The sequence below is a fragment of the Oncorhynchus gorbuscha genome, linkage group LG16, assembly GCF_021184085.1.
Source record: "Oncorhynchus gorbuscha isolate QuinsamMale2020 ecotype Even-year linkage group LG16, OgorEven_v1.0, whole genome shotgun sequence".
Taxonomy (NCBI): domain Eukaryota; kingdom Metazoa; phylum Chordata; class Actinopteri; order Salmoniformes; family Salmonidae; genus Oncorhynchus; species Oncorhynchus gorbuscha.
Window position 1 is genome coordinate 1,655,677 of NC_060188.1, and position 15,000 is coordinate 1,670,676.

At 43.4% G+C, this 15,000-nt stretch overlaps 1 protein-coding gene across 1 annotated transcript in view; it reads right to left on the minus strand.

Annotated features, from left to right (window-relative positions):
* LOC124000062 (ras-related protein Rab-26-like) overlaps positions 1-15,000 on the minus strand; it is a 92,109-nt gene that overhangs the window by 31,876 nt on the left and 45,233 nt on the right. The window contains exon 5 of the mRNA XM_046306168.1: positions 10,688-10,740. Coding sequence (XP_046162124.1) covers positions 10,688-10,740 — 53 coding nt within the window. The remainder of the gene's footprint in view (positions 1-10,687; positions 10,741-15,000) is intronic.

Below are 15,000 nucleotides of genomic sequence, written 5' to 3' on the forward strand. Positions count from 1 at the left end.
GCGAAGTAGGCTGTGATTCGATGATAAATTAACAGGCACCGCACTGATTATATGCAACGCAGGACAAGCTAGTTAAACTAGTAATATCATCAATCATGTGTAGTTAACTAGTGATTATGTTAAGATTGTTTTTATAAGATAAGTTTAATGCTAGCTAGCAACTTACCTTGGCTCCTTGCTGCACTCGCGTAACAGGTGGTCACCATGCCACGCAGTCTCCTCGTGGATTGCAAAAATGCAGATTACCAATTGTTATGAAAACTTGAAATCTGCCCTAATGAATGGTCCTTGCCGATTAATTGGTCGACCTCTAATGCAAATGCCAAAATGGGTGTAACCTTCACCACCCTGCTGTTCTCACCAATCACTGGCTCACTAAGCAGACAAAGTGCTACACTCTCAGTGATCGTCCCACCCTGGAAACACACTCAGCTGGGTCCACATGCTAGTTCATCCCTCACACAAAATCAAATTGAGCTGCTGACTAAAATCAAGTGACATCTTATGAGGCGTCTCCAGACACCCTGTGTGTGTGTGTGTGTGTGTGTGTGTGTGTGTGTGTGTGTGTGTGTGTGTGTGTGTGTGTGTGTGTGTGTGTGTGTGTGTGTGTGTGTGTGTGTGTGTGTGTGTGTGTGTGTGTGTGTGTGTGTGTGTGTGAAGTGCCATGTTTCACCCCGAGGCTGACGTAAAGGGAAATGGAACTGTTAGTCATGGGGGATCAATTCTCTGTGACAACCCTTTTTGGGATGTACCTCTCTCTGTCCATGCATTCAATCAATAACAGTCAAGGACATGCAATCATAAGAAGAGGCTATGGAACAGACATGCTTATGACGGTTGGAGCCGGATGTTCTAATCTATAGAATCTATAGTGGATCCTTAACTAAGTGGCACGATAATGAGCACCGGACGCAGACATCAACGTGTTACAGTGTTGGGTAATGACACGTCATTCTATGAAATCTGTGTCTCAGTGCTTTGATTGGCCCACAAGCATTATGATGCTACTTCTCAAACAGTTTACGATCCACCGTCTCCTCAACATCTATTTCCACATGTCTTTTTGACAGGAGTCTACCTCCATAAATCAGGGGGAACTCTGGAACTGGATATACAGCACATCATTCACCTATTAAATAACACAAACAGAGCCTGGAAAGGTGAGAAATGCACAGACCAACATCTATTCAATTCTCCTGGAAGCCTCTATTACTCTGTTAGACAGACTAACACTGTTCACTCTGAAACAGCAGGCGGGCATCTGACAAGGTGGCCTGACATTTAAATAAGTGTGCAGAGAAACGTGCAGTATTTTAAACTTGAAGGTAGCCCCATGGCCCCCGGGGCACTGTGAGAATGAAGGAAACCTTAGAACAAAAGGTTTCAATTCTGCTGCTGTTACCTTCAGTGGTCTCTCCTCTGCCTGAAGAGTGTGCACACATGCAGGCAGGTGCAAGCACACACAAACACAAACAGACGCAGACAAACACACTCACACAGCCTCAGTGCAGATAGAACATCTGGAGGGTGAACAGTGCTGATTCAAATTGCACAAGAAGAAACGTGCAGTTTATTCCGATTGAGTATTCCCAATTCAATTTGGAGACATTGATTGGTCAGGGGGTTCTAAAGCAGAGTGGCGTTGGTGCTGTGAGCAGAGCAGATACCTGGATCAATGCCAGGTCACTGCACAGCCACCGCTCGACACACCCTGGGGGAAGAAAGTCCAAATGAAAAGATGGACAGAACAACATTAGGCTCAGTAGCTCTTTTTCTTTATGGTTCAATACAATCACAGATGGGTTTTACTGTAAAAACAAAACAGAATAACTACTGTTAGGTAAACTCCCCATACAGGTAGATGTTTCCAGCCTTGAGAATAAGCCCTGTGGTCATAGGAAGTAAGCTAGTTGGACAACAAAGATAATGCATAGACATTACTATAGCTGGTTGGTTGATATTCCAGCCTGTAACGGCCCTTACTGGACCAGCCTCATCAACAGAACTACTGTACACCATTACATACAGGAATAGGACCACTGACATTTTACAGCAGCAAAGAGACAAATGGACTCTTATTCAGGACTGGATTATGATCTTGTTCCACACACAACCTTACTGACTCGATTAAAAACTGTACAATTGGTTCCATACATATCTCAGATGATGTATTCATTTCTTTGGACATGCTTGTTTATATAACCCAAAATGTTCCTCCTTCAAACCTGTCTTCTGATCTAAAAACATGTATTCCTCTGCTGATTGGTCACTGAGGGGTTCTTCCCATTAAAATGTCTGAAAGTGACAAATTTGTCCTCTGGTCAGTTCAATAGGTAAAACAATCCTGATTTATAGCAGCACTGACCACAGTAACTAGCGATACGTCTCTGTGGGTCCAACCAGGGATGTAGTGAAGGGTAAACGCAGGTCAACGCTGTATATTTTGCTTGACCCCTTCTTCTAACCTTGAAGAAAAGCTCTTGACTAAAGAATGTATAACATCCATTTAGACACTGGAATGATGCTGGAGATCATGAATATGATGGTAAAAAATGGGCAAAGTGCCCTTCTAAAGGAATTTTAGCAATACCACTTGCTTCGGGATGGATCGACATTTACAGAATGGTTACCTGGAGGAAAATGGGGGAGGGTCATGTTTTTTATTTTCAGTCAAGGGAAGGGTTTAGTATTATTTAAAAAAAATCTGGTCCGGGGGAGGGTCCTGTAATTTGTAATTGATGAAATGTGAACATTTCTCAGTGTTTTAGAATAAGTTGCTTATCAGGCTGTATATCAATGTGTTCCTGATGCCGCCCCTCATCTCTGATTCTCTGCTGCACTCGCAACATTATGTGTGAGCCTAAAGGCTATTCAGTGTGGTCTCAATCAAGTGATCCATAAGCTATAAAATACCCGGAACAGACGTGACTCTGATACATATAGCCCAGGAGACAAAAAGTACACTTTGCTTGGGAAGTAATCAATCGTTGGGTTAAGCCACGGAAGAAGAGTAGCCAGCAGTTAAAGATTACATTTTTCTGGATTGGTAGGCCTACTCTGTCTGGGGTGGTGCTCAGGTTCCTGACCATGTCTCAGATTGAATTGTTTACAAACAGGGACAGTGTCATTGCAAACCAGACACGCTGATTTGGCATTGGAGAAATATGATAAGATGAACACCTAAGCCTCTCTCTCTGTCCATTCTTAGTCCGTAATTTCATTCATTTGTGTGGTATAAAACAAATATTCTGCTAATATGTCAAATGACATAGAATTGCATGGAATGTTTATGAAAGGCAATTTTTTTCTTGGACCTGCAAATACGATGATAGATTCATGCAACCCATTTATTATAAAGGAGAGCTTTCCACAGTGTATTCATGGATGCGAAGGGAAGCCAGACTTCCAAATATTTCACCAATTAAAAAACAAATATTATAAAATCATTTATCTTTCCGCTCTCTGGATTTTCAGAATTTTCCATCAATTCGCCAGTGGCTGAATCTCACCTGAGAAATCAGAGGGAAACAGCGCCCCTCTGTCTCAATATGTGTAGCCCATGTATCTGATGCTGTCTGGAACAAAAGAGTATGACATGTTGCCGCTGTAGCATTGGATTGATTAATGCCAGGATGCATTTGGCCTCCCTTGACAAAACAATTATATGGAAGAAGTTTGAACCACCAAGACTCTTCCTAAAGATGGCCACCAGACCAAACAGAGCAGTCGGGCGAGAAGGGTCTTGGTCAGGGAGGTGATGAAGAACCAGATGGTCACTCTGACAGAGATCCAGAGTTCCTCTGTGGAAATGGGAGAACCTTCCAGAAGGACAACCATCTCTGCAGCAGTCCACCAATTAGGAGTGGCCAGGCAGAAGCCACTCCTCAGTAAAAGGCACATGACAACCCGCTTGGAGTAAGCCAAAAGGCACCTAAAGGACTATAAGACTATGAGAAACAAGATTCTCTGGTCTGATGAAACCAAGTTTGAACTCCTTGGCCTGAATGCCAAGAGTCACGTCTGGAGGAAACCTGGCACCATCACGTCTGGAGGAAACCTGGCACTAGCTAACCTAGCTGGTTCATTGTTGCCTATGCAAGGAAGTTAGGCTACCTAGCTAAAATATTTGCTAGCCTATGAAAACTAAAACTAAAAGCGTACAGAGTCATAGACCATTTTGCCAACATGAAAGAAAGGAGGACGGCATTGGCGTTCAAATAGTCTACAAGTAGGGTGAGTCCCCCCCCCCCAAAAAAATGTACTTGCGAACGCACTCGCACAGAAATCAATATTTGCTTTGTGGACTTCACCTGACAGACGTTTCTCTCCGGTTTTGTGATGAAACAAACGTATGTGTAGTTGAATTTATTCCGCCACTGTGACTGTTGTCTTTCTGTTGTCATGGCCTTATTGTATATCACGGTGGTGTATAAATGAGCATCACAACATAGGGTGAAATATGGATGTTTTACTGGCTTGGCTTCCTTAGTGATTTACCCATTTTACCTACCGTCTTTCCCCCCCCTACTCTTTTCCACGGTGGTCTGCGAACCCACAACCTTCTGTCCTGCAGCCCTGTACACTAGAAAATAATATCTAAATTCCTGCGTTGCCATGTAATGGTTGCAAAACAAAGGACAGTTTCCAAAACTGCATATCTAAGGCTCTAGTCTGTACAAGAAGTGAGGGTGAACAGTAGACATGTTCTCTGCTATCCACATTGTTTTAATTATTATTAGTTGTACATGGGAAGGTCACTTGTTTTTTAGTGTTCCGGGATTTGTCAAGTGTTCAGGGAGGGTTTAGGTCAAATATATATTGCTGAATGGAGGACTATCCATTTTCATTTCAGAGAGGTCCGGTATTCTCCATGTAATCCTTATTATAAATAACATTCACTCCCTTACAGTTTAAAGTCAGTTAGTTTTGAAGGACACCGTGCATGATCAGTACCTCTCCCACGGGCCATTCTCAGTCTCCTGTGGTTCTGATGTGTGTGCCTCTCCAATGTCACCTGGGGCTAGACTGAATAATGGCAGGGGGGCGATAGAGGGTTAATGATTGGCCCACCCGATTCTCGCTCCTTCCTCAGCCTGTGTTTGGTATTCATCACCATTAGCATTAATTAACATGTATTAGCTCTCGTTATGGTCGTTAGGCAGCGGAGCACCGCTGGGCATCTGCAGCCCGTCAGTGTGTCACCACAACTGTAATATTCAGTGACTGAATGAGGATGCCAAGGCAAGAGAGATGAGAGGAGGAGAAGACAGGAGAGGAGAGGGAGGGGAAGATGGGAGAGGAGAGGGAAGATGGGAGAGGGAGGGGATCTGAAAAGAGGATATGGAAAGAGAGGAGAGGAAGAGTGAAGAGAAAAGAAAAAGAGGAGAAGTGAGTAGAGAAGAAGGGAAAGGAGAGATGGAATGGCTTCTCTCTCACTCTCATTTCCAGTGGTAGTGACAGTAATTGATGGTGAGACACAGCTGCCTCTCCAGGAGAACCTGGCTTTATAGTCCTCATCTCTGGGCAGATGGCCAAACCTTATTTCTCTCCTTGAAGTGAGTGGCAATAATAAGAACAACTCTCTCTTTATCCCTCTGTCCCCTCTTCTCTAAATCCCTTCTTCTAAAGGACTCTCATCTCCCATGGCTGTTAAGAATGACCAAACCCTAGGTTGTATAGGAAGACAACTTTGTGGAAACAACACCAGGTTGTTTGGCACATCATTCTGGACACAGACATGTGATCCTGTGTTGCTCAGTTGGTAAGAATGTGGCACTAGCAACACCAGGGTTGTGGGTTTGATTCCTGGTGGGATCACATACATATACTAACATGTACGCAGTCTGTGGGTAAGTTTGTATAAAAGCTTCTGCTAAATAACCTCTCCCGTTTTATATAGTGGGAAGAGAAATGCTTTAGATGAATAGGGCTCCGGGCAGCCGAGCGGAAATGGAGGAAAACTCGCCTCCCTGCGGACCTGGCATCCTTTCACTCCCTCCTCTCTACATTTTCCTCCTCTGTCTCTGCTGCTAAAGCCACTTTCTACCACTCTAAATTCCAAGCATCTGCCTCTAACCCTAGGAAGCTCTTTGCCACCTTCTCCTCCCTCCTGAATCCTCCCCCCCCTCCCTCTCTGCAGATGACTTCGTCAACCATTTTGAAAAGAAGGTCGACGACATCCGATCCTCGTTTGCTAAGTCAAACGACACCGCTGGTTCTGCTCACACTGCCCTACCCTGAACTCTGACCTCTTTCTCCCCTCTCTCTCCAGATGAAATCTCGCGTCTTGTGACGGCCGGCTGCCCAACAACCTGCCCGCTTGACCCTATCCCCTCCTCTCTTCTCCAGACCATTTCCGGAGACCTTCTCCCTTACCTCACCTCGCTCATCAACTCATCCCTGAACGCTGGCTACGTCCCTTCCGTCTTCAAGAGAGCGAGAGTTGCACCCCTTCTGAAAAAACCTACACTCGATCCCTCCGATGTCAACAACTACAGACCAGTATCCCTTCTTTCTTTTCTCTCCAAAACTCTTGAACGTGCTGTCCTTGGCCAGCTCTCCCGCTATCTCTCTCAGAATGACCTTCTTGATCCAAATCAGTCAGGTTTCAAGACTAGTCATTCAACTGAGACTGCTCTTCTCTGTATCACGGAGGCAACTCGCTGTTGGCTGGGCTCCCTGCCTGTGCCATTAAACCCCTACAACTCATCCAGAACGCCGCAGCCCGTCTGGTGTTCAACCTTCCCAAGTTCTCTCACGTCACCCCGCTCCTCCGCTCTCTCCACTGGCTTCCAGTTGAAGCTCGCATCCGCTACAAGACCATGGTGCTTGCCTACGGAGCTGTGAGGGGAACGGCACCTCAGTACCTCCAGGCTCTGATCAGGCCCTACACCCAAACAAGGGCACTGCGTTCATCCACCTCTGGCCTGCTCGCCTCCCTACCACTGAGGAAGTACAGTTCCCGCTCAGCCCAGTCAAAACTGTTCGCTGCTCTGGCTCCCCAATGGTGGAACAAACTCCCTCACGACGCCAGGACAGCGGAGTCAATCACCACCTTCCGGAGACACCTGAAACCCCACCTCTTTAAGGAATACTTAGGATAGGATAAAGTAATCCTTCTCACCCCCCTCCCCCCTTAAAATATTTAGATGCACTATTGTAAAGTGGCTGTTCCACTGGATGTCATAAGGTGAATGCACCAATTTGTAAGTCGCTCTGGATAAGAGCGTCTGCTAAATGACTTAAATGTAAATGTAAACTTCAACACAACAAAACAACAGTTACATTAGCGTACAGTTAAATCACTGTAACACATAGATGTCACACTCTTAGAAACAAAGGTGCTATCTAGAACCTAAAACAGTTATTCAGCTGTCCCCATAGAAGAACCCTTTGAAAAACTATTTTGGTTCCAGGAAGAACCCTTTTGGTTCAAGGTAGAACCCTTTTGGGTTCCATGTTAAACCCTTTCCACTGATGGTTCTACATGGAAGCTCTACATGGAACCAAAAAGGGTTATTCTATGGGGACAGCCGAAGAACCCTTTTGGGTTCCATGTTAAACCCTTTCCACTGATGGTTCTACATGGAAGCTCTACATGGAACCAAAAAAGGTTATTCTATGGGGACAGCCGAAGAACCCTTTTGGAACCCTTTTTTCTAAGAGTGTGGTTCTAAAGAAGTGAGTACTGGGCTTGTAATGTCTGTCAGGAAATGGGTGAAGCATGAGCCTGCTGTAACCACACCATATGTGGATCTCTCTCTCCTCTCTTACACCCTCTACCCTCTCTCATCCCTCCCCTTCATCCTCTCACTCTCTTGCTTCCCAACTCTCTGCACTTCTCATCCTCTCACTTCTCTATTCTACTCCATTCCTTTCTTCACTTTCAGGGCTCAGCCTATGGTTCTGCTCTGGCTCTGACAGAAGTTCACACATTGTAGAAATGATAGAATTATTAACATTTCTTCCCCTGTTCCATTCTAAACACCCTTTTCACAACGCTTGGAGAAAATGTTGGTATGCAGTCATAAAAATAAGGAATTTTGCCATTATGGCATTGGCATTATGAACCAAATTGCCTTCCCATGTAAGTTAGCAAGAAAGCCCTTTGAAGAAGAGTCCTTTAATGAAGCTATAACAAGTGATGGCACAAACAGAGGCATGGGACACTACAGAAATACAAGCAGCACACAAGCCTATAAACCCATCTTATAGTAGTCCTTTTGACCAGTAAGATCCCACTGGTATGAACTATACAAGCCTTCATATCTAATTCACACTGGGATTGCAAAATGACTCTTTCCCAAAATGTCCAGGCTTCCCAGGAGTCCTGGTTGAAACATTCCTGGAATCAGGCGAGGATAATCCACCTACCTGGAATTCTGTAAAACCTGGGAATTGTGGGAAAAATACAGACATTTTAGAACCCTACTTCATACACCAGAAAAACGGGACTTGGATTGCAATGCAATAAATCACATAACTCATAGATAATGAATGTCTTCTTTGTGAGTGGTTGGGTAATTCTTATCTATGCCATTCTTCATCCTGTTATCTGGGACCAGTGTTCCTGCTGTTGCTGCCAGGAGGAGGCCAAACCATTCTTCATCCAGAGCTAACATAACACAAGACATATCTTGGCTACAGCCATCCCATCCTGCTCATTGTGTTCAGTTTCATCTAAGTTGAATACATTAGTTGAAAACAGGCCTGAAATCCGAACTTGAGGGACTTACATGTAAATAGAGTTTTCAAGCAAATCTTCCGTTGGCATGAATGCATGATTAACATGTAATTTCTTTAGAGTCAAAGACGTTGGAGGGGAGAGGGGTGCTAAGCTGACATATGGAATTGTTTTAGGATGGTTATAATATGGACTATTTCACTATTTGATGTTTCAATCTTAGGACCCCTTTACGTGTATATATATATGATGATAAATATTAAGCAATTATTTGATAAATGATAGATTTTTGATAAATGATAGATTGAATAACGCATTTATCAACGGCAAAAAGGATTTGAAGTGTATGTCCTATATCTACGAGATACAACAAATCTCAGGAAATATTTCATTTTATAGATTTTTTTACACATATTTAACCCCCTTTTTTGGGGTAGGCACAAAACCACCTTCATACTTCCATTGTTTTAAAAAACCCTGGTACCAGTTACCTTCAGATGAGTCCCGTGACACTTGTGGGGTCCCATTAGTTTGTAGCCCAAATGGTTGAGGGCCAAACGGAAGTTGGCACATGGACTTCAGACGATATCGACTTCAGACGAGACTCCTGACACTTATGGGGTCATAGAGCAAATCGGAGAACACATGTTTATGAGTCTCATCTTTCCATAGAGGGGTCCTAGTTTGTGGGTCAAACCGGTCAGACGCTACAGACATTTACGTGAGAAGACTGATTATTGGGATGTCTCATGGTCTGACAAACACCACTCTCGCTCTGCCACCATTCACCTCAGATTGAGACACATCCAATGCAAAGAGACTGATATCTTTAGCTTAAAACGGACATATTTTGATGGGGATTGTTTTGTTATGCAATTGATGTAACAGTGCGTCAATCAACTCTAAGGGGTTAAGTTAAGTGTGCACATCTCAAGTTAGGCTTTGTACTGTAGTGTAGTGTACGCAGCATACCTGGGTTCAAATACTATTTCAAATCTTTCAAATACTTTGAGCGTTTGCCTTTGCCTGTCTGGAGTACCAGGTGGGCGGGGTTTACATGTCTTTTGGTTCCATTGCAACAGACAAGCTCAATCAAACACATCTTATTAATACTATTATTTCAAATAGTATTTGAACCCAGGTCTGGTAGGCAGCAGGTCCAGTTCATGGGCATGAGGTGTAAGGGAAACAACGAATACAAATCAATGTACCAATGATTGCCACAAGTGTTGATGCTTTGGTGCAAAACATGACCATATCTTTTCAGAAAATTGCAAAGGCTTCCTAAAAACCTTTGACGTTAGAAAAAAACATCAAACTTGAAATGAATAGCACAAGGTATGTGTTGAGTAGAGAGAACAACACCTGGCGTTTCCATCTCGTAGAATCACTAATCACAGGTCTGAGGCAACAACACAGAGTGACAGAAACACACCCTGTGAGCCACATCCATTCAGTGGCCATCAGCACACTGTTAGAGGCTCCCCTGAGAGCTCTGGTGATGAGGAGAGCGAGAGATAGGCAGGCTGGGAGACGGACGGACAGAAAGACAGACAGACGAATGGTCCTTGAGGCAGCCTATAGGGAGACAGAGTCACACAGACAGCCGGGACTAACAGCACCCCCAAGGGCTAAATCTACACTGTCAATCACACACACAGGGGTACAATCTCTCCCCCTCTCCCTCCCTCCCTCCCTATTGCTGACAGGTGCAGCAGCAGCAGATAAAGAAATGACAGGATCTTACATCCCTCCCACGCACAATATAATGATATATCATTACACTGTTATGGCTTTGTTACAAAATGACACTTGAGAGACAGACATATTTTCTCCATTATCAAACAGACCTCCAAGTCACTTAGAAAGCTTCTAGCACAATAATTAGCCAAATAGGTTCCATGAAAGCACTCTTATGTCAGCTTATTACAGGCTATTTTCAGGGCTTATTAGAACCAAAAAAAGAGGGGGGGAAGAGAAAAGAAGATAAATGGAGAGTCCTACCTTGATGTTGTCAAAAGATGTTCTGTTGGTCACGTCATACAGCAGCAGGAGAGCTGAGAGAGAGACGGGAGCGAGGAAGATAGAGAGAGAGAAGAAGTGGGAGAGAGCATAAGTAAATGTTAGTGAAGTAGCAGGCCTGGCAGAACCCATTGACAACGAAGAGTTCATTTGAAACTAATTATTGGCTAACGTTCCAATTTGTCCTTTAGGCTTAGCCTCTTGGACCTGTGGCTTCCCAAGTAGTTCACGGTTGACTGAGTTCCTTTATTCATTATTATTGAGGAGGGCACATAGAGTAAATTCTCCTTCTTGCTCTCTGCGGGCCTGATTAAGACAGGCCTGCCCTACACAGGCAGTGAGCCTGCCCAGGCTCAGAGAGGACAAGGTCTAGAATTGTGTAAACATTCCTTTTCAGATATATCCTTTATGACAAGCAATTCTTACATAATACATATTTCAAAAGACCTATCAAACATATCACATGCTCCTGTTTATATGATAGATGATCCACAGACAGTGTGATAGATCGCTACCCATTAAACTGATCCAGACAGTGTGATCATTAGTTACCAGACAGTGTTATATTAAACTGATTCAGACAACACCTGGAGGTAGGTGGAGAGTTGAGAAGGTAAGAGATGGGGGTAGAGTTGAGAAGAGAAGAGAGAGATGGAGGTAGAGTTGAGAAGAGAAGAGAAGAGAGATGGAGGTAGAGTTGAGAAGAGAGATGGAGGTAGAGTTGAGAAGAGATAGATGGAGAGAGATGGAGGTAGAGTTGAGAAGAGATAGATGGAGAGAGATGGAGGTAGAGTTGAGAAGAGATAGATGGAGAGAGATGGAGGTAGAGTTGAGAAGTGTAGAGAGATGGAGGTAGAGTTGAGAAGAGATAGATGGAGAGAGATGGAGGTAGAGTTGAGAAGTGAAGAGAGATGGAGGTAGAGTTGAGAAGAGAAGAGAGATGGAGGTAGAGTTGAGAAGAGAGATGGAGGTAGAGTTGAGAAGAGAGAGATGGAGGTAGAGTTGAGAAGAGAGAGATGGAGGTAGAGTTGAGAAGAGAGAGATGGAGGTAGAGTTGAGAAGAGAGAGATTGTGAAAGATGGAGGTAGAGTTGAGAAGAGAGAGATGGGGGTAGAGATGAGAGGGGAAGATGGCCGTTTTATGACGGTCATTGCAGTACCGAGAGAGGATTTACTCTCAAGAACAAAGATATTCTTCCCGCCAAAACTCCATCCTCCAAAAGTGGGGAATTAAACAATATTTCTGTAAATCCAAGCGGTTGGAGTGGTCCGTGGGTACTCAAAAAATAATTTTGTCAGATCAGTTGTGTTTGGGTATCTCATGAAGGACAGTATAACAACATAACTGTATCTCTGAATGTATACATTTCCCAGTTGTCAGGGTCACATCCAAATGTGGGGGAACGTATATGATTAAATATGAAACTATCTGTGAGAAGATGTAATGTGAAGTCAGCCTTCTAAATGAGAGAATTGTTTTTCATATGAAGTCTTAACCAAGTCAGTTGGCCACGCCCAAGTGAGCGTAGACATTACATCGGAGTCATGGAGTGCCCCCTTTTCCCAGAAGTGTATAAAACCCACTTCCGACAAAATGTACATTATACCAACGAGACCAACAGTGTGAGCTGAGAGGGACGTAATGGCTAGAACTCTGAAACTTTCAACAGAGAACCAGAACATCTCTACAAAACTAAAGACTACACAGGAACATTCAGTCTGCAGCTGTTTAAGTACTTTAGTCTGGTAAATATGACCAAGAACTACCGGGTGGTACTCTGAAAGATCCATTCTGGAAAACATTAAATATTTCTAGTAATTTCATTTGAAGTTGTCGAGGCGGGACGCTAGAAGTGTTAAGAGTTAATTTGGAAAACGGTAACTGTCACGCCTTGGTCATTGTATTTTGTGTTTTCGTTATATATTTGTTCAGGCCAGGGTGTGACATGGGTTTATTGTGTTGTCGTATTGGGTTTTTTGTAGGCATTGGGATTGTGGTTGATTAGGGGTGTGTCTAGTTTAGGCTTGGCTGCCTGAGGCGGTTCTCAATCAGAGTCAGGTGATTCTTGTTGTCTCTGATAGGGAACCGTATTTAGGTAGCCTGGGTTTCACTGTGTATTTCGTGGATGATTGTTCTGGTCTTTGTGTAGTTTCACCAGATAGGCTGTAATTAGGTTTCACGTTCCGTTTGTTGTTTTTGTATTTTGTATAGTTATTTCATGTATCGCTCTTCTACATTAAAGACATGAGTAACCACCATGCTGCATTTCGGTCCGACTCTCTTTCGACAAACGAACGCCGTTACAGTAACTTGTTAAATAAACTTTTTCCGTGGTGCCCCAAGATTGTGAATGAGTTAATTGTTGCAGGATTCATTTAATTATCATAATAATTAAACATTGTTAATAGATTTGATAAAACAAAATTGACATCACATTAATGATAGTCAAGACAAGACAATAGCGATACTGAGAGGTGGAGGTAGGCGCACGCACAAACACACACTCTCTCTTGTCACAGAATACATCCATAACTATGTCCCTAAAATAATACACCCCTCCCACTCTTCATCCCACTCCCCTCTCTCTAAGTTGTAAATCACCAAACTCCACCACACTCTATACTGGTCACCATGCGGAACACACCAGCCTAGCCTATACCCAGTCTAGCCACAGCTCTCCTTCCTACAGGAACATCCACAGATAACAACACATTTAATTTATTATGCTCCTCTTTGGCTGAGTGTGCTGCCACTCCGAGAGAAGACGGCCTTTTCCCCAAATTTCTCTCTCTCCCTCCCTCTCCGATTAAAGAGGCTTTATTGACATGGGAAACATATGTTTACATTGCCAAAGCAAGTGAAATAGATAATATACAAAAGTGAAATAAACACACAAAAATGAACAGCAAACATTACACAAAAGATCCAAAAGAATAACGACATTTCAGATGTAATATTATTTGTATATACAGTGTTGTAACGATGTGAAAATAGTTCAACTACAAAAGTGAAAATCAATAATAAGTTGTATTTACAATGGTGTTTGTTCTTCACTGGTTGCTCTTTTCTTGTGACAACAGCTCACAAATCTTGCTGCTGTGATATTTCACCCAAAACATATGGGAGAATATTAAATTATTCTCTCTGAGCAATGACTGTAGATTTCTGTAGAATGGTAAACAATTAGGGAAAGATGAAAGATTAGAGTACTGAGAAAACAGAGGGGAGTGTTTGTTCTCCCTCTAGCTTTATCTCAGATCTGTTTGTGCTGTCTTGCCATTTCCTGAGGTCATTGTTTGGGAGGAGCTGGCAAGACAACACAAACAGATCTGGGACCAGGCTATTCACCGTCTAAAAACCAGGATGATTAATTTAGCCACTTCCACATAAATCCCTGTCTAAGTAGACGTGAGTGTAGGCTAGGCTATATTAGTGCCTCTCCACTGAGCTATTTGTTTCTAGTTGATGTCCTGTCTTTCTTATCTGTCTGATTGCCAGACAGGGTTCTCCTCAAAGGGAGAGAACGGAGAACGGAGGGAGAGGAGGAGAGAGATAATATACATAGAGAGAGGAGGAGATTATATATATATATTATTTTTTTTCTACCTACAAGAAAATAGAATGTCACTGCTACAACCATTGAGATATACTATGAAAAAGTGAAGTGGTACAGTAGAACTCTTTGCTGTTGCTGAGAATTTCAGTGAGGTCTGCCGAGCTGTGGGAGGCAGTGACTGGCTTCCAGGGGTTTGACTGTCTTTGCTTTACTAAAGCTATAGAAATCACTGAAGCAGTCCCTCGACTAATGTCTGCGCCTCATTGACTTCAAAAGGAACTGGATGTGGCACAAATGGCACCATCTTCCCTATGTAGTGCACTACTTTGACCATAGCCCTACGGAACCTGGTAAAAGTAGTGCACTACATAGGGAATAGGGGGTTGCAGGCACTGACTTCCTATCTCACAGGGTAGCTGAGGAGTTGTTTGGGTTACAGAAACGTCCCAGGGGTTATAACCACATTCAGTTGATGTGGAGGAAATGTTTGTGGCAGGGTGTAGAGGCTAAAACATACACCCATCATACCTGATCAAATGGCATGGAGAGCTGGAGCACACATTGTAGTCACTTACTGTAGCAGGAGCTCTTATCCAGAGCAACTTACAGTATTAAGTGCATACGTTTTTGTATTTGTCCCCCGTGGGTATCAAACCCACAACCCTGGCGTTACAAGTGCCGTGCTCTACCAACTGAGCTACACGGGAGCCACACACACACACCCGCATGATAATTATGA